Below are 18,998 nucleotides of genomic sequence, written 5' to 3'. Positions count from 1 at the left end.
TATATATCAGAATATGATTAATAACGATATAATTATTAAAATTCTTATCTTCCCTTCCAACAAACCTTTGCAAAGGGGTTTGGGTATAGTTGGTGTCGTGATGAAAATTCGCGGCCAGTGGATGAAACTTGGATATTTTAAAATAACAATATATTGTTAACAAAAGTTATTATGGACATAAATCTCGAAACGTATTATGAACAGAGATATTTGGTTTTGTATTATTCATTTACCTAGAATCCAGATGATTTAATAAGATTTTTCTGAGTTTTTTTAGGTTTCTCCTTTATTTATTTAAGAATTCTAATCAAAACGACGTATATGAACGCTTATATACGCAATATTTTGCTTTTTCAAATTATAATATATTATAATTTAATTATTGCTCTTTCAAAATATTATCCAAGTTTTATCACTGGCCGCGAAAGCCCGACGCCACTAGTGACTAGCCCATACAAAAGTACCCAAACCCCTTTTTATACACTACTTTTATATTTTTTCTAATACTTTTAGCAGTATATTTTAATAAATAATCGCAATAGAGGTGTGTAATAGTGCGTACCATTATCTACAAAGTCAGTTAACTCTATGAACGAAGTAGAGAGCCGTTTGGCTTAACATCTATAATGTACTTGGTACCTAAGTCACCATCGCGCTCCGAAGCAGGGCGCACGCGGGCTCTACAATCTAGGTTTTTATTATTAACTAGAAAAATCGTTTAAAATTGTGAAAGCGTAATATTGAACGTAAGTATTTAATTTTTATGTTAATAGTATAGTCGCTTTTTTCCCAGTAGAGATATAGAGTAGGTATTTGTTTACAAATATTATTGTTTATGTTTTGGTGATATTGAAAGGTGAAATTTGACGGTTGTCGATAATTTTTTTATTGATTAAAGAAATTTAAAGCAATTTTACCTAATACAATTTTATTTTAGTTTATTATAGTTAAATTTAAAATGATTCATTCGTATGCATTCACAGTAAGGTAAAAGTATTTGTAAGTGAGCTGTGACTGACTAGCACAATAATTGTAAAATAGAAAGTTTTTGCAGTTATGCCGGCTTACCGGGTCCCGCCTCGACACCGTTCAGTAAACAATTTTATATCAACTTCATATAACTTAATGAGAATAAATAAATGATATTTATTTATCTAGATATAAAAGGGAAAGTAGTTAGTAAAATAGAAATTAAAAATGTGCCCCAAAAAATATAGAAAATAGTAAGAATTTGCCGATCAAACCGGTTTTCTCGTTCTTTTTACATAAATGAAAAATTTATGTTAAATCACGTTTTCGTATTGTAAACTTTTATTTATTGTGTCTTAAAGATCATTTTCTTCTATTTTTCATGTTTTAAGGAATTATCTTCCTATTGCTAAATGTCAATCTGACCGAATTGTTTTAGAATATCAAAATGTTTAAGATAATACAATATGTATAATCAACTAGTGGTCCGCCCCGGCTTCGCCCGTGGTACATATTTACGTTTTCTCTACATAAAAACCATCCTCGTACTTCAAGGAATATAATAAAAAAAGAATTATCGAAATCGGTTCAGCCGTTCTCGAGTTATGCGCTTACCAACACATTTTGCGATTCATTTTTATATAATCAATATAAAAACTTATTTCGATAATTTAGTAGTTTTTGTTGGTCACAACAGGGAAATATTTTTTTCATAAATACATTTAATAAACTATGAATCGACTACAGTCAAAGATCATAATATTTTTTGTTATTCGTGTAATCGTGTTGAATACACATAAATAATACGAACCTACTCAGCTTGATTTATTCTTCCGTCTATAATCCTTGCAAAATATACATTATTTTTCTTTAATGGGTAGAAATATTCTACGGGCCGGTAGTAGCAATTGAATTTTCGAAAATCTTTAAATGCAGTTCTATTTCTTTTTAAAAATAAAATATAAATGTTTGATTTCAGCCAAATTCGCTAAGTAATAAAAGCACTTTCCCTCCATGGCCCATTGAAATTTTGCACCCTGTATATCTATCACATACAAGCGGTCCGCCCCGGCTTCGCCCGTGGTACATATTTACGTTTTCTCTACATAAGAACCATCCTCGCACTTCAAGAAATATAATAATAAAAGAATTATCGAAATCGGTCCACCCGTTCACACGTGATGCCGTGACAACGCGAAACGGGTTTCATTTTTATATAGATTATTATAGATATATTAATTCTTCTTAGGACCTTAGTAACGACCCAATAATATGTACCTACACTGTTATATGCACAGTATTACCATTATAGGAAATAATGGTAATACTGTGGTTATATGTATGCGATTAGTATATTTCTTCATAGTAAACACAGTAACAAAAATATTATCAAATCTTAACACAAACGATTCTCCTTTTTTTATTTTAAGGTTTTATACGTCACATGGCACATTTTTATATTAGTCTACAGTAGGTATCTTAACACTAAACTGCATAATTTATTACTATATGTAGAATTTAGATCCGCTATAAACATACGCACAAAGACAAAATATTTGTAACATTGTAATATTTGTCAACAAGAACCGTAATTTTCATCACATTTATAATTTCCTTAGCTGTGATGAAAAGCAGAACAATAAAGGCAATTTCCTACACATAAAAAGTGGATACAACAAGTGGACTATGTTACTTAATAATACTTGTTTGAACAATATGTTTTACCTAGAGCGATTTGTATATAAACTACAATTATTAGGTATAGGTACGTGCGTAAAACGTAGCTCTGTTCCCAATTTTCTCTCATTTATTTAGGTACAGTAAAGTAAATAAAATTGCAGTTGCATCAATGAATTGGCTCAAAAAAAAATAATGATAATATTTTTTTTTCATTACATCTGAAATGTTAATTCAATCTACATAGGTACTGGTAATTATTGAATTATATATTGTTTTGAATATGTATTGCATTGGTTCGTAATAATAGGCATAAGTTAAAATATTAATCAAGGTATTACTAAACAGATTATAATTTGCTTACGAAAAATGTAGATAATCTCAAAAAACAGATGCTTAAGATCGTCAATGAAATATCGGCTTATAGCTAAGCTAGGTCATTAGACCGGTGGTATAGCATGCGAGGCTAAGTAAATCAAGTAGGTACATAGTAGATTTCTAATAATAAACAACTGTTATATATCACGGATTCAAAGCGCAAGCTTGCTCTATTGAATTCCGTGTGCTCTCATGGGATATCGACAGGTCATAATTAATGAATTTATTAGTTAAATTGTACATATTATAGCGCCCGGCAAACTTCTTGGCAAAAAAGTAGCGTGGTGGGGGAAGTTTGCGCATCAAGTTTTAGTACCTACATTTTTATGTGCGCAAGCTTCCTCCACTACGTTAAAAAGTGGCCAAGTCGTGCTAATACTATGTTGATGTATACGTAGTAGATTGTACTTTACAAGGTAGAATTATGAGTTACACTAAAGACGCAGGTATTAACTATTAAGTTTGTATTAAACAAGTATTAAACTTATTAGGTACTAGCTTTCCGCCCGCGGCTCCGCCCGCGTTTTGAAAGAAAAACCCGTTCCTGTAGGATTTCCGGGATAAAACCTATCCTATGTCCTTTCTCGGGTATCAAAATATCTCCATACCAAATTTCATGCAAATTGGTTCAGTAGTTTAGGCGTGATTGAGTAACAGATAGACAGACAGAGTTACTTTCGCATTTATAATATTAGTATGGATGTCATAGCAAAAAACTTTTTCAATAGTCGATTTTCTTACGGTTGTGCTATAAAAAAGGTGTATTTGTTGAAGTGGTTGATATCACAGTATTTCCGATACACTAATTATTTTTATAGGGATTAGGGAGTTTGTAAAAGTTTATTCCACCTGAATTGCTGACGAATGACGACCACCTAACGTCAGTGTATGATAATATCATATACAAAATTATAAATATATTTTCCACGAATCATTTTAGCAGATCTTGTCACAGACTGAAATATATGTATCTATTAATTTAATAAAAATGCACTTCGTGGAAATTTAATTTGAAATTTTCACACCGAATCATTAATACAACAAAAATCAAAATATAAACAATTACAGCATGTAAAAAATGTATTATTAAATTATAAAAAATGTATTATTAAATTATTAAAATTAAATTAAATGCAGAAACTATATTTACATATTTATCTAATTAAATAATATATTTCAACACAATGCAGTAGGTACCTGCTATTTTATTTCTAGACTCTTATACGTACATACTAATTACTTATACTGTTCTAGACTATTGTGTAAATACCTTTTTAAGTTTTTATTATTCCGCAAAGTGTATGTGGATGGTAGAATAATAAAATTATTAATTAATTATCATTCCATTAAAATATAAACAAAAAGTATTCCAAAATTTTTGCAAAATGTGTCGGTGGCTAATTTTAAATTTTAATCATTCTAACAGAATAATGGATTACGAAAATGATAGATAATAAATTCAGTCTAGTTTCATCTGTTTCCCTGGAAACCTACAGCAAAATATTTAGGTATCAATGCAATTAATTAATTTACTTTAGTGAAAGTGAAAAAGTAAAATCTATCTTGAAAGAAAAACAATAAAAAATGTACCGTAAACTGACATTTCCAAAATATTTTTATTTCTCTTCCAAATATTGTGTTCCTTTTTTGGAAACTTAATTAAATTTATTAAATTAAACTTAAAAAAAATCTCTAGGAATCAATGTAGAACATAGATAAGCTTACTATGAAATTATACATTTTTTAATTTTTTCAATAACTGCCTAATTAATAATCACAGACAACCAATAAGGTTTCAAATTATTAAAAAAATGTATACCTAACTACAATGTTTAGAACTTTCAAACAAAGTATAGAAAATTAGAGCTTATAGCGGATTTCTCAACAAAGGAGATAATATAATCGTTAAATGACGTTTTCGTTGCAAGAGAGGAATGGAGTTAATATTTCCAATTGAGTATACCTTGGCACCATTTGTAGAACGCACACATTGATAATGAAGCATACTGGAATGCTAATAAAACATTAAGGGCTGATTTTTCAATCCTTGGTTAAAATTTATTCGTCGAATAATGTATAACGTATTAAACTACCATTTCAAAAATGTATTCTAATTGTCCGTATTTGACAGTTTACATGTGACATTTTAATATGTTCGTGTAATACTTTATTAGACGGATACATTTTAACCAAGGATTGAAAAATCGGCCCTTAGTAAATAAATATTTATTAATAAATAAGCTATGTAACGTAAAGTCAGCTTTTTAACTTACTCCTTTGAAAAGTGCAATAAAGTACATATAATAATTAACAAGCTGTGCCCCGCGGTTTTACCCGCATTGCTCCGCTCCTATTAGTCTTAGCATGACCGTTTTCAAATCGAACCCGTGTTTCCTGAAATTAGCGCGATCAAGCAAACAAACAAACAAACTCTTCAGCTTTAGTATTATAGATATAGAAGTGTAGTTTATTGATTAATATTTAATATGCTATCTATTAAGACTAGTTAAAATCTGCAATCTCATGCCAGTTTCAAAATTGGTACAATAATCACAATTGCGTGATGACTGACAGCTAAAAGATAAATTTCATAACATATAAGTATAGTGTGCACGAATAGAGTGTGTTAGTTGTGGAATAAAAGCCTTGCAGTACATTAACAAATCATTATTATTATATTAATTATTATATCAATCGATAAAAATTAAGGATAGCTTTACTCGACCTTAGGATTTGCTTCATAAAGATTGCTTCTAGGCATATTGTAGGATCAAAGTGCTTACAAAATGTCTAACGCCGTTGAAGAACTTAGAAAGAAACATAAAAAGGGGTAATTTAATCAAATTTTGTATATAGCAAAACAAAAATACAAAACAATCTTAAAAAATGCAGCTTAAAATGAATGTGCAAATGGCGTCCAAAAGCCGTCTCTACCAGGAATTATTTGGGTAACGGATAACACACACATATAAAACATCACGGTGAATGAACAACATATTACTTACATTAAAATTAAATAAACTTTTAAAATTCATTATGGAAAAAAATGCATTTATATTTGTATACCTATAGCTGTGTGTGATACATCTGCAAATGGTCGCGTTAGAGTATATTAATTATAACACAGCTCAACAAAAAAACAATTTTTTTTTGTTGCCCTGGATATTTCTACAGATTTATATAATTCCAGTACCCAGTTAGCGGATGTAATCATTAAAATTATTTAATTGGCTCTAGTTTTTTTTTTTTATTTGGATTTTCATATATTAAATTTTCTTAAAGCCCTTCAGAATACGGGTTAATAACAAGTGTTTATTTTTTTGGTGAATTACGTTTTCTGCATATTTATTCGCTCAGACATAACCCTATTCTATTAAACTGGCTGTAGAATATCAGAATAATAAAAGATTTCTGTAAAAAAAACATTTTTATGAACAACAATGTTCGGTTTGTATTGAGTTGAAGAAACCCAGTAGCACTTGGTCAGCAAAGTGGATAGGTATATGAAATTCCCTTGATATTTTTATTAATAGAATTAGACAAAGCAAATTAATTAGGAATAATTAATAACTATGAGAATTTAGGCCTTTGAGGGAATCTAGAAGTATAAGAAGAATACCCGACGGCCCTACAGGACGGGCGGGTCGAAAATTGATAAAAGATGGAAATTTTACAAAATTTTATAACTGATACTGAATGTAAATTATGGATAGATATAGTATTGGTAAATTTAAGATAAATTTAAAACACCAAATTATAAAGAAATTGCACAACAGTTGTTAAAAAACTTCATTATTTTATGAGCAATTACGAACATAAAGCTACACTTTCCCCACAGTCTCCTGGATAGATATCCAGTAAATCTGCGAAATTTCTGTGAGAAACAGGAAGAACGCATCGAAAAAGAAGTAAAAATTATGGAATAAAGGTATCAGGGTATATGGGATCGTCACATGATGGCAGATTACTGATGGTCCATAACAAAACTATTGTCCCAAAATTAACTAAGAAGAGAAGCTTATAAAATCTATTTCCTTGTACTATTTCATAAGTTTTAATGATTTTTCTCTATTTTTATATCCATTTGAATTAATTAAATATTAAAACAAAACAAAATAAATAAATGATGTTAAACAAATATACCTACTATTTCATGCTGCGTTTTATAGTCTAATAAGAAAATAAGGATTAAAAAAAAACTAGAGCCAATCTACCAAAACCATTAATAGTTTTATATATAATATGCATTAAATTATTCGAAACCACTTTCACATCCAGGGCAACAAAATCATTGTTGACCAGTGTAATCTATGGCAGAAGCGAGGTAATTGGCCTTGTCACCTACCCGTGAGGTCTGAAAGATTAGGTACTTACGTCACGTACAGCGGAAAAAAATACTCGAAAATAATTTCAAAGTTAGGTAGGTATATTCGTTTATTTATAAATCATATTTGATTAAAAAAAATATGCTTAGTTTTGCGTAATCAACCTATAAATGAAATGAAAATAAATAATCACTGCAGATGCACCGTATATTATTTCTCCGATAAACATAATGAAAGTCGACAAACAATCGATAGCAATTAACAAACAATTTACATTCAATAAACACGTGTGCACGCCCTTGTACCATTTCATCATTTAACCCGAAGAGTAAATATCGAGTAATAGCTCAAAAGTATATATAATTAAAGCAAATGTTGGTAAAGCAAAGTGGTGCAACGCGGGACGGTATAGTATGAACCTAGTTTGTGCAATATCCAAGCCGTGAACAAGGTTGTAGGTTTGGTCGTGTAGCCCTAAGTACTTACGCTCATTTATACAGACTAGATTGTACATTTATACCAGTGTACTGACAAGTTTTGATGGCTTGTTCTGATGTAAATAGCATCTATTTTTATGTTAATAACCCAGTTGTTAGTTGTTACTTCGGGACACATTCTATTGTTATTAAAAGCTCATTCTTTTTTGCAGCTATAAGATTTAGAATGCTCATGTAAATAGCATCTACATATTTTTATGTGAATACACGGGACAAAATCAATTTTTATTAAAAGTTCATTCTTCTCATTGCAGTCTCAAAGCTCATTTTTTCCACAATAAACAAGAGTAAGTATTGAATAAAGTTACCGTCAATCTAATGTTTTATAGCCAATAGGTAAAGTGTATTTTTAAATATCTAGGTGAGGTTACCTATTTACACATTTAAAATTTATAATTAAACGACAAAATGGCACATATCTAATACTCACATCCTAATAAAAACTTTACCTGCTATATATATAAATCAATATAATATGTATACATATTAATATTTGATTTTACAATATGGATTTCCTTGAAACTGTTTTTCAACGACATCCTAAAAAAATTTGTCGATATACCTAAATACGACGTACAACTCGCTTATTTAGCTTATTGTTTTTGCCTCAAAAACTAGGTTCTTACTTTTTGGGTATATTCATAGTACAATAATGAATTATTGGTATGAAATAAAAGTAAGTATGATATTTTTAGTATAAGGTAGAGGCATCTAAAATTTAGATAGAGCACGTTAATTACTATATTATAACTTACATTGATTATGTCAGTAGTTATATCATTATCCAATATAACAAGTAACAGTGAATTACTTTTATAACTCTAATCGGAAACAAACGTGATGATAATTGTTTGTAGCTATTATCTGTAAAAGATAAAACATTAAGAATATTCGAAATTATAAGTTTAATTTTTTATCATCACGTCAGTTGATGAATTAATAATCTTTATTCAAGAGACAGTTAATACCAACGGTCTACGTTGTAGGTATATAACTATTAAATAAATAAGATTTAATTATATATATTAATATAATAATAAATTTTCTAAATTGCAGTCTTTTGTTTTTATGATAATAACAGTTAATTTATTTTATCTTACACGAGTAAATAATAATGGAGAATCTATGTAAATTTATTTTATAATAATAGTTTATCTTATATTTAAATGAGGGGAAAATTTCAACATATGATTACAATTAATGTATGTAGAGACAAATAATTTCACGATATTCACAATCAAATAGACCGAAATACATTATAGTTCTACGAAAATATAATCAATACATAATTTTACTATTGGCAAATACTAATTTCATAACTAATTAAGTAATAACACGTACTAAATAATAGTAATATTATGATTATACATATTATAATTTATAGGTAATTAATAGACAGTTGTCCAGCGTATATGATAACCCCATTTACTATCATATCTCATTCAATACTAAAGGTTCACAGTTGTATACCATGAATCTTGTAATGTTTTCCAAAAGAAATTTATTAAATAATTAAAAATATTTATAGCACCATGATTAAGCGCTGGTTCAACTTCACGTTAGTTATTTTTAGTCGCGTTGTTTTAGTGATAATAAGTGCAAGTGTGTATAATGTGTTTGTTTTTATCGAAGTTCTATTAAATAATACGAACGTATGGTACCCCGAAAGAATACTGAAAAGAATTGAGAAAATCTTTAAATTTACGAACAATGTTTCTGGTATTGCTGTAAAAAAAATATCCATACAGGTTCGTTTTTGATTTTTCCATTTTTTTTTTTAGTTCTAAACTGTGGCAATGAATTAATCTTATATATAAAAATGAATCGCAAAATGTGTTGGTAAGCGCATAACTCGAGAACGGCTGAACCGATTTCGATAATTCTTTTTTTATTATATTCCTTGAAGTACGAGGATGGTTTTTATGTAGAGAAAACGTAAATATGTACCACGGGCGAAGCCGGGGCGGACCGCTAGTAATTAATAAATCATTTGTCTTTTTTCAATAGCTGTTTTAAGTTTTATAAAATGAAACGTTTTAATCAACCGAATGAATAATGATAGTAAAAAAATAGCTATATCGTATTTGAGTTTAATAATTATATTATTCGTCCATGTAATTACTTATAAGTATGTTAATTGAAAGTAATTTCTTTGTTCGAACAGTGAAATGTGTTTACAAAGTAGTTTATTATGTAAATATACATTCACGTGACAATTATGGTAATTTTAGTTTATTATATTAAAATGAAAATTGTGTGAGAAATTATAAATTGCTATAGGTTCATTGTATGGAAAATATTTCACTGCATATTTTTCTACTTAGACTGATTTTCAAAACTATTTTTCTTTTTCGAAAGAATAGGAATGATCCCGTTGTTTTCGCGTGTTTGGAAAAAAGTTTTAAAAAATTATTGGAATTTAAGATTGATTACTCTATACACAGATCTAATATTGCAATCAATGCAGTCAAAGCTAGTAGGTATTTATCATTGCATTCTAAACATTGTTTGAACTCCCTTGAGTATATCATCTATCGCTTTTGAATCGTCACAAAACATCATTTAAAAGAATAACTCAAAAAAATGAAAATCCATACTAATATTATAAATGCGAAAGTAACTCTGTCTTTCTGTCTGTTACTCAATCACGCCTTAACTACTGAACCAATTTGCATGAAATTTGGTATAGAGATACTTTGATACTCGAGAAAGGACATAGGATAGGTTTTATCCCGGAAATCCTACGGGAACGGGTTTTTCTTTGAAAACGTGGGCGAAGCCGCGGGCGGAAAGCTAGTATGTAATAAACATAATTCATAAATGTCAATACAAATAATAAAAAAAAACATACTTAATAGTTAAAAAGGTATAAAATCTACTGGGAAGATATCTCTACTATTATTCTACCAAAGTATTATATTAACTGTATCTCTACTATGTTTAAAACATAACATTACGATTAATTCATGTTTCTTTTTTTTTCAGAATTTCATGATGAATGCGTTCATGCAATGGCTTCTTCGGTTTTTGGTTTCCTTATCGGCGATAATAGTGTATCCTCTAACAGTATTGATAAATATAAAACGTAACAAAAAATGCCCGCCTCCGACTAATCCTATTCTATTCAAATCAGCCACTACTCTGTCTATGATGATAAGAAATAAACAGGTGTGTATTATTATTTTTGGTATTTGATGATCAAGAAATAAAGCCCTGTCAACAAGCGATAGGTATATTTTATTAATTTGAAAATTTAAGGGAAATCTCTCGAAGATATGTTTTTGAGTTTATAGCAAGAAAGTGATAATTTTATTTTTAACATAGGTACTTTCTGTAAATAAATTAATGATAGTAAAAAGTATCTTTAAATTAGTCATGAAGTACCTATAATCTAGTACTTACCTAAATATTGAATTGAAGAATAATTATTTGTAAGTCGATTATTTTATATGCCCTTACAGACTCTATTACTTCGTTGTCCATCAAGAATAATTGTACTCACAACTTCTCAGTTAAAATACAAAACAGACAGACAACTTTGTATCATGGTTATATAACATTTACAAGTTTACTAAGGTCATAGTTGCTCGATGGGTTTATAATACAATAAAAATATATGACTTATAAATCATAAGAAACATGAATAACATAAACACTGCTACTATGACATCGATTCTTTGTGACAACGAGATTAATGTTTGTGACCGTGAATATATTATAATCGTAGACGGAAATATCTTAGGAAATATTATCTTAATAACAAAAAATATATAAGTAAAAATAACTAAAGATACATGATTAATACAGACAGATAACAAATTTCATGTGTCACAAATCATATATCCTATATATAATATTATTTATTATTTTATGTTATAAACTAAGTCTAAGGTTTTTTTTATATTTTTTTTAACTAAAACAACAACCATATTGAGCGCCTTTATTACTGTCCCTTTTTCGTGTTAATTCTCTCCATAAGAACCTTCCGTAGTGCCTTTACAAAAATGTTAAAAAAAATCGTTGTAATGGTAGAGCCGTTCTCGATCTTTACGCAGGCGATTTGACGCATTTGGCAATTCGTTTTTATTATATAGATTTACAAATGGTTCACAATATTTTCTCACTTTCAGATCACATCAGAAGCAGTTGTATCAGCTTACATAGACAGATGTAAGGAGGTGAATCCGTACTTGAATGCGATCGTAGAACCCAGATACGATGTAGCGTTGAAAGAAGCAAGGGCAATAGACAAAATGATCAATTCCAATGATCGATCTCCAGAACAACTGGCTAAGGATTTCCCGCTACTGGGCGTGCCTATGACGGTCAAAGAGAGTATCGCTGTTGAAGGTAAGTTATACATGATCAAGACATTTTTTCTACTAAGTGAGCTCATACACCAACAGGAACACCATGTTAAAAAAATGTGTGTACCACCGAGCTTAATTTTATACGATTACCTTTTGATTTTCCCCTATTTCTTTTCAATGTTCGTTTCATGTCAGGGCTCAATTAACTCTTCTAAAATCTACTTAAATATATTAAAAATATTTATCTTATCCATTAACTTGATACCAGAATATTGTGTGGTAATTCCTCGATATATCATGCTATCAAAAGCATCAACCCTGATTGCCTACTACCTACTTCATTGTATATCGCCATCTACATCCGCAAATTACATTATAAACAAACAATAAACATGCGAAACATCCGATTAACTACTACAAATATTGCAGTGACGGATTTCTTCACAATTACATTGTGATTTTACATAAACAGCTTATCGTGTGTACCGTATGCAGTATGCACTATAATACAACGAAAATACGTTGTAATACGATTACATAGAGGTAACATAACTTTAGCAGACTTCTTAATACGGGAGTTCGTACAGCGCCAGCGGTGTATCACGCGATAAATTATTAAAGCATGACGATTGACGGCAGAAGGGTAGTGTAATATCATCATCTATTTGCAATAATAATAATGTTAAAATGTTAATCCTACATCGGCCGCGGACTGCCCAGGGCTGTATCTCTATAGTGCAGTCATGGTGTCCCACAACACATTAAAATTCTCGAAAGGGCCTCTGCGTGTTGGATCCGTGACCCCACGTAAGCCTTCCAAAGATCCGGGTACCGTCCTTCTGGTGGTACCCGAGTATTATGGAAATGTTAATAAGCAATTTAACAAAATAAAGAACGCTACTTAGGGTTTTTTCCCGTATATTGATGATGTTATTTCTATTGATAATTCCAAATAACACCTCGCCTTCGCTTCGCATAATAATTATAATACATATTATTATGTGGCAATTAGCACGTCATATGTCTATTATGTTTATAAATATAATAGGTCGGTATAATCGATTTAAATAAAGAAAATAAATAGGTATAAAAAATATATTTACACTACTATAACCTACGTGAAAAACCAACTCTAATTAAATATTTTTTTCTTATAACTTAATTATGTGTAGGTACAATATAATTGAACTCGTTAACTATCTATTCCAGGCATGAGCAACGACTGCGGCACAGTGTATCCCTACCGCAAACCAGCGAACAAGGATGCTGATATCGTTCGCCTGGCACGAGACGCTGGAGCCATACCAATCGCAGTCACCAACACACCACAGCTTTGTATGAATTGGGAGACTTATAACAACGTGTCTGGTCTGACTATGAACCCGTATGACCAGAAACGTACTACGGGAGGTTCTTCAGGGGGAGAGGTTAGTGCTGCAAATATAAATATATTCATTCACTTTAGCCTGGCACGACCCGTATGAAAAAATATAGGCTACGCCATTCAAGAACAAAAACAATGTAGTTTTCTACTGGAAGAAGAATATGGAAAATCGGTTGATTTACGTATTTTTCATTACACACAGCACACTAAATATACTAGGTCATAATATAAACAATAAAGATCCTTGTCAGAACAATCCAATTGCTTATTACGTGTTTATACGTAAAAAGGAAAACAAAACATATTTTTGGAGAAGTTAGAACAATCGTTAAATTTGACCTTTGAAAAACATAAACATGTTTGAAAAACATTATTTGAGGAAAGTCAAACGCAAACTACAAGACTTATACGTAGTATTCCCATAAAAAAAACTTAGATTCAAATTAAGTATTAAAAGATGATATCTAACCACCTAACGCACATCCAAGCAGTTTTTCGAAAACAAGGAAAAATATTAGAATTACTATTTAACTTTTCTTTTAACATCAGAAATCTCATCTTCTATACGACGTCTCCGTCATGACTAGCGCGGCCATTGAATGACGACATTTAATTGAATGACTAGGCCGACGCAAGCGAAACCCCAGAAAAAAACCGGTACAATAAGTTGTAACTTGTAGATATAGAACAGACTTGCAAGTATTTATCTTGAAGACTTGGTGTCATATAAGGAAGCCAAAGTAAGGTTAAGCCAATGAGAGAAGTGTTCATCTTTATTGAGTTATTTGTAATATTGTGTTATACTTCTCAAAAATATTTCTATTTCATCGATTTTCTTTTTGAGATTTTTTACCTCTTTAGCAAATCAGGAAAAAATTAAATTGAAAAAATCTTAATATGCTGCCTTCCCACCAAGCACACTAGAAAACTGTGAATTTATACAAAGTAAGGATATATTTCAGTTAAATAACTATATTGAATATGAATAAAAAGTTTGGCAAAAACGTCGAAGAATGGTTATTCATTCAGCTTTACCTATCTTTATTAATACCCTACATAGACATATTCCTAGTATTGTAAAGACAAAGGCCCTGGCCTTGACGAATGATGTGGACTTACTATCGAGTCGCATGGCCCCAAAATAAATACACAATTACATAAAAAATAACTCCTACTTTTCACTATTGAGATTCAGGAACGATCGAATAGCTGATATATAGTTCAGTCTTAAAAATATATCATCAATATACGCAATGAATGAATCCAGATGAATAAAATCGCTCAATCGTATGTGTTTACTTGCACAACTAAATACTTAAATAAAAACAAATTATATAGATATTTTTTATATGCATCTTTCATATAAAAATGTTTTTTTTCTAGTCGGCTTTGATCGCTGCAGCAGCGTCAGTAATAGGTGTTGGTTCAGACATCGCAGGTTCTCTTCGATTACCCCCTATGTTCAATGGAATATTTGGACACAAACCAACCCCTCATCTTTGGTCTATTCAAGGTAAATACGATTATGCGGGTTAAGATTTTCACAGTTCAAGCAACTCTTGATAGATGGCGTGCTTAGTCATGTTTTAGAGAGATTAGAACAAGATTAGAATGAAGTCGATTGCTTATGATTTTAAAGCATCACGTCCGCGTCGCGTTGTCTAAAAAATAGGAACTGCAACTTATATTAATCAGAAATAAATTAAATACATATTGATAAACTTTAGTACTTCTGCTGAACATGGAAGTACATATAGGTGGAGGTAGATTTTGTAATCCATTTTATATTTGGACAATATTTCGAATGTCATTGCAGAAATTATTATTAAATTACAAAAATGAACTGTATGAAGATGAACACTATAAAATGTTTCTATATTGTGTGTATACTTCCATTATTTAATTTCACTGCAAAATACTGTATTTTATAAAACTTTTCAGGTCATGTTCCCGACTGTTTAGACCCTGCCTTTGAAGAATACTTCGCTCTTGGCCCTATAACACGATATGCCGAAGATTTGACACTGCTACTTAAAGTTTTGAAGCAACCGGGAGCTCCTGACGTACCTTTCGATAAACCAGTAAGCATTTATCCCATTTCATAATTATTTAAGACGATTCAAAAGTATTTCTAGAAGAATTGTCTATTTTATCGAATTTGTTTGATATTAAGATTTTGATAATATTTTTTTTCATACTTACAGTTTTTTTTATGTTTTAGTTTTAAGTTTTTAGAGCTCAATTAATCGTGTTATTTTTCAGGTGGACATAACTCGCCTAAAGTTTTATTACATGGAGGGTGATGGAGGCCACGTTATGAGTAAAATAGGACCGGATGTGAGGAAAGCCATGGAAAAAGCTAAAAACTATATAAAATCCACTTATAATCAGGATGTACAAGAGGTAAGAGAATGATCCGCATAAAATATGAAGGAATTTTTGATTAATAATGGAAAAAAAGCCCTAATGATGAATTTTCAAGCAATTTTATGAGCATAGGTCACTCTTTTAGAAATTGATGGGTTGTTTTTAAATATTTTGTTTCCTTTACCAATTGATATTAGTAACACAATATTTTTACTTGCGGACGGCCCCAAAACGTAATGTAAAACTAACCAAAAGGATATTTTTTAGCTCAAAATCAAGAATCTTCATCACATGTGGGAGATCAGCGTGAGGGTGTTATTCAAAATACGACACGTTGCTAACATCTACACTGATCCAAATGAACGAGATCAATTGATATCCATGTGGCCAGAAGTATTAAGGAAATTATTCGGTTTATCCGATCACAGCCTAACGTGTGTTCTTTATGGCCCAGTCCAGAAATTCTTTGACAAACTGCCCGAAAATTATTATCAGAATTTAGTGAAAACTTTTGAGCAAATTAAACAGGACTTCTATGTAAGTATTTGTTTAAATCGTTTGAATATATTATCTTATTCCCTATTCAGTGGTAAAGACTAATAAGACAAAAGCCTCGTTTTTTTAGCGGGAAAATAGATACCCGCTAAAAAACGCTAATTGAAATAAGTTTTATATGCTCTGCCCTTGCTCTACCCTATAATACCTATATATCAATGCATGTCAGCATTACCTCCAAAACACTCACTAATATCTACAACATTTTACAGGAAGTGCTATCAGACGATGCTGTACTATTCTTCCCATCGTTCCCGGGCCCAGCGCACTTACACTACCGGATATTTTACAAATTCTTGAACTGTGGCTACCTCACAATGTTCAACGCTCTTGGTCTACCATCTACGAACTGCCCACTAGGATTGACAGATAAAGGTCTTCCCGTTGGAATGCAAATAGTAGCCAATAAATGTAATGACCATCTCACGATAGCTGTTGCCAAGGAATTTGAGAAAGCGTTCGGTGGATGGGTTCCTCCTAATAAGGATTTTTTTGACAGTGTGAAAACTGCTTAAGACACAAAATAATTAAGGAGTATACCTAGGTTATAAGAAGAAGATATGCAGCATCACATTAAGAGTATTGTAGCATTTACGCATGCCGCCGAAATATAGGACAGACTACGTAGAATGATGATATGAATGAGTGCAATACAACGTCCTTATTTTATTCAAATTAGTTATGTATCCTACACTATACATATCGATAAGTACTTGTAAGAATTCTTGTATGGTAGAATTCATTGTAAATATTTTATATGAATCGGATTATATTTTTATGGATAAGGTAGAATATTTATGTGATTTAATAATGCCGCTTTGTACATATGAATATAAATTTTACAGGACCAAAAATGCAGTCCCCTACCACAGTAACTTTTAATACTTACCCACTGTGCAACAGTTGTACAATATAATTTTTTTTACACCCATTATCCCACGATATTTTATTTAGTTTATTAAGGACTCCTTGTTTGATAATTTAATGATCTAAATTTTGGAGTTGGTTTGGAGAACAGAATGTTGGTTGATATTTTAATACAGAATACATACTGATTAGGTTTAATGAATCTTAGTATTTAATTCTTCGATTTGAGTGTTTTCAATGAATTCGTGATATTTGATGTATAATTATTGTGCCTAGGTTAAAATTGGTGGTATGTGATGATGATAAGGATTTCCAAAGTTAGAATACTATCTGTGTATTATTGTTATGCTTATGTAGTCCTAAGAATTTTTATAGTTATAAGTTTTATACAGGGACTGCAAATTTTATTAAAAGTGATTTTTAAATTTGAAGTGTTTTATTTCCCTATCCTTAAACGAGCCACAAGCCCACAAAACGGTGCGCAAAATGTCTTTCTATTTACGAGTAGGTATTCATTAGGAGAGTGTCCTAAAATTGATGAAAAGGTATTTGTAATGAAATACGCTAGGTTTCTAAAATTTTGAAATATTTTTTCATAATTAATACAGCTAATGGCCTCAGAGGCAGATTTAGAGTACGTACCTTCCTAAATAAAAATGTTTTCACAAAATTCTTATGAAACGTTCGTGCTGATGTGAGAAATGGTTAAATACCAAACTAAAAATAGATGTTTATTGTAACTTAACTAGAACTCGCATTATAAATTGCCTATAAATAGATACGTTAGTCGTTACGATCTAATACTAGAAAATTAAAGCCTACAATCATACTGTAATATACTTATTGAATTAACATTGACCACAACGACGAACAAATCAGATCCGATTCTACATAATGCCTTAATAACATAAAAATCTAATGACAATGGACGTGGTCGGCAAGACGGCACGGTAGTTACAAGCTACAAGGTTAATCTTGGTCTAGGACACACGCGATAGCATTAGTCAATGTTATTATATGAACTAAATCTATGCATATAATATCGTTGTACTGCAGGTAGGTACTCTGTAGGCATTGCGGTCATATAGGACCTCTTAACATTGATTTAATAATGTTTTGATTAATGATGATCGTCGAGCGAATGATCATCGAGCTGAAACTCCAGTTATTTCAATAAAATTTAGTTACCTACCTAATGCAATAATAATATTTATTTCAAACAACAACGATCACCCCGATCGTTGTTGTTTTATTGTTTGATTCTTCAATAATAATCTCCGACATATCAAATTGTATAAAAATAAAGTAGTTACCTATCTAACTAAAAACATATCCAAGTTCAGTATAAAGTTAATCTCAAATTTTAAAGCGTGATTCTTATGTGAAGCTGAATCTATAGAAGTGGGACCAAAATAAAACTTAAAACAGAATAGTAGAGAAACAGCCAATATTTTTACATTAAAAAATAAATATTACATAACTAGTTAACTAGTTACTTATGCACCTTGTTATAAATATTAAAAAAAATAAAACTTGATTTGAACAATATTATCTAAAGGAAAAAAGAAGAAAAGTACCCGACATTTAATTAGGTAAAATAAAAATTTTAAGTTTTGAAAATCCAACTAAAATTTATCCAATGTTACGTAAAATAGAAGATCGAAATATA

The 18,998-nt window shown here is 30.5% G+C and overlaps 1 protein-coding gene across 1 annotated transcript; it reads left to right on the top strand.

The window, feature by feature from the left end:
* Positions 1-588: 588 nt before the first annotated feature.
* Positions 589-17,754, top strand: LOC149905088 (fatty-acid amide hydrolase 2-B-like). Its single transcript, XM_090106166.1, has 9 exons — positions 589-746; positions 10,832-11,014; positions 11,977-12,196; positions 13,366-13,583; positions 14,924-15,053; positions 15,482-15,621; positions 15,803-15,943; positions 16,175-16,444; positions 16,675-17,754. The coding sequence occupies exons 2-9, from the start codon at positions 10,838-10,840 to the stop codon at positions 16,975-16,977; spliced, it is 1,599 nt and encodes a 532-aa protein (XP_089962292.1). The 5' UTR covers positions 589-746; positions 10,832-10,837; the 3' UTR covers positions 16,978-17,754.
* Positions 17,755-18,998: the final 1,244 nt, after the last annotated feature.

This window comes from Colias eurytheme, chromosome 10 (genome assembly GCF_061535395.1).
Source record: "Colias eurytheme isolate Ceu_HAF_F1 chromosome 10, ilColEury1 Martin Lab GWU primary, whole genome shotgun sequence".
In the NCBI taxonomy this organism is placed as follows: domain Eukaryota; kingdom Metazoa; phylum Arthropoda; class Insecta; order Lepidoptera; family Pieridae; genus Colias; species Colias eurytheme.
This window is presented reverse-complemented; position numbering and strand designations above follow the sequence as displayed.

Bases quoted from the DNA above. Each gene is read 5' to 3' on its own strand.
- LOC149905088 (XM_090106166.1), top strand. From the start codon at position 10,838: ATGATGAATGCGTTCATGCAATGGCTTCTTCGGTTTTTGGTTTCCTTA. The intron at 12,197-13,365 runs GTAAGTTATACA...TATCTATTCCAG, and splicing joins AGAGAGTATCGCTGTTGAAG to GCATGAGCAACGACTGCGGC. The intron at 16,445-16,674 runs GTAAGTATTTGT...AACATTTTACAG, and splicing joins AAATTAAACAGGACTTCTAT to GAAGTGCTATCAGACGATGC.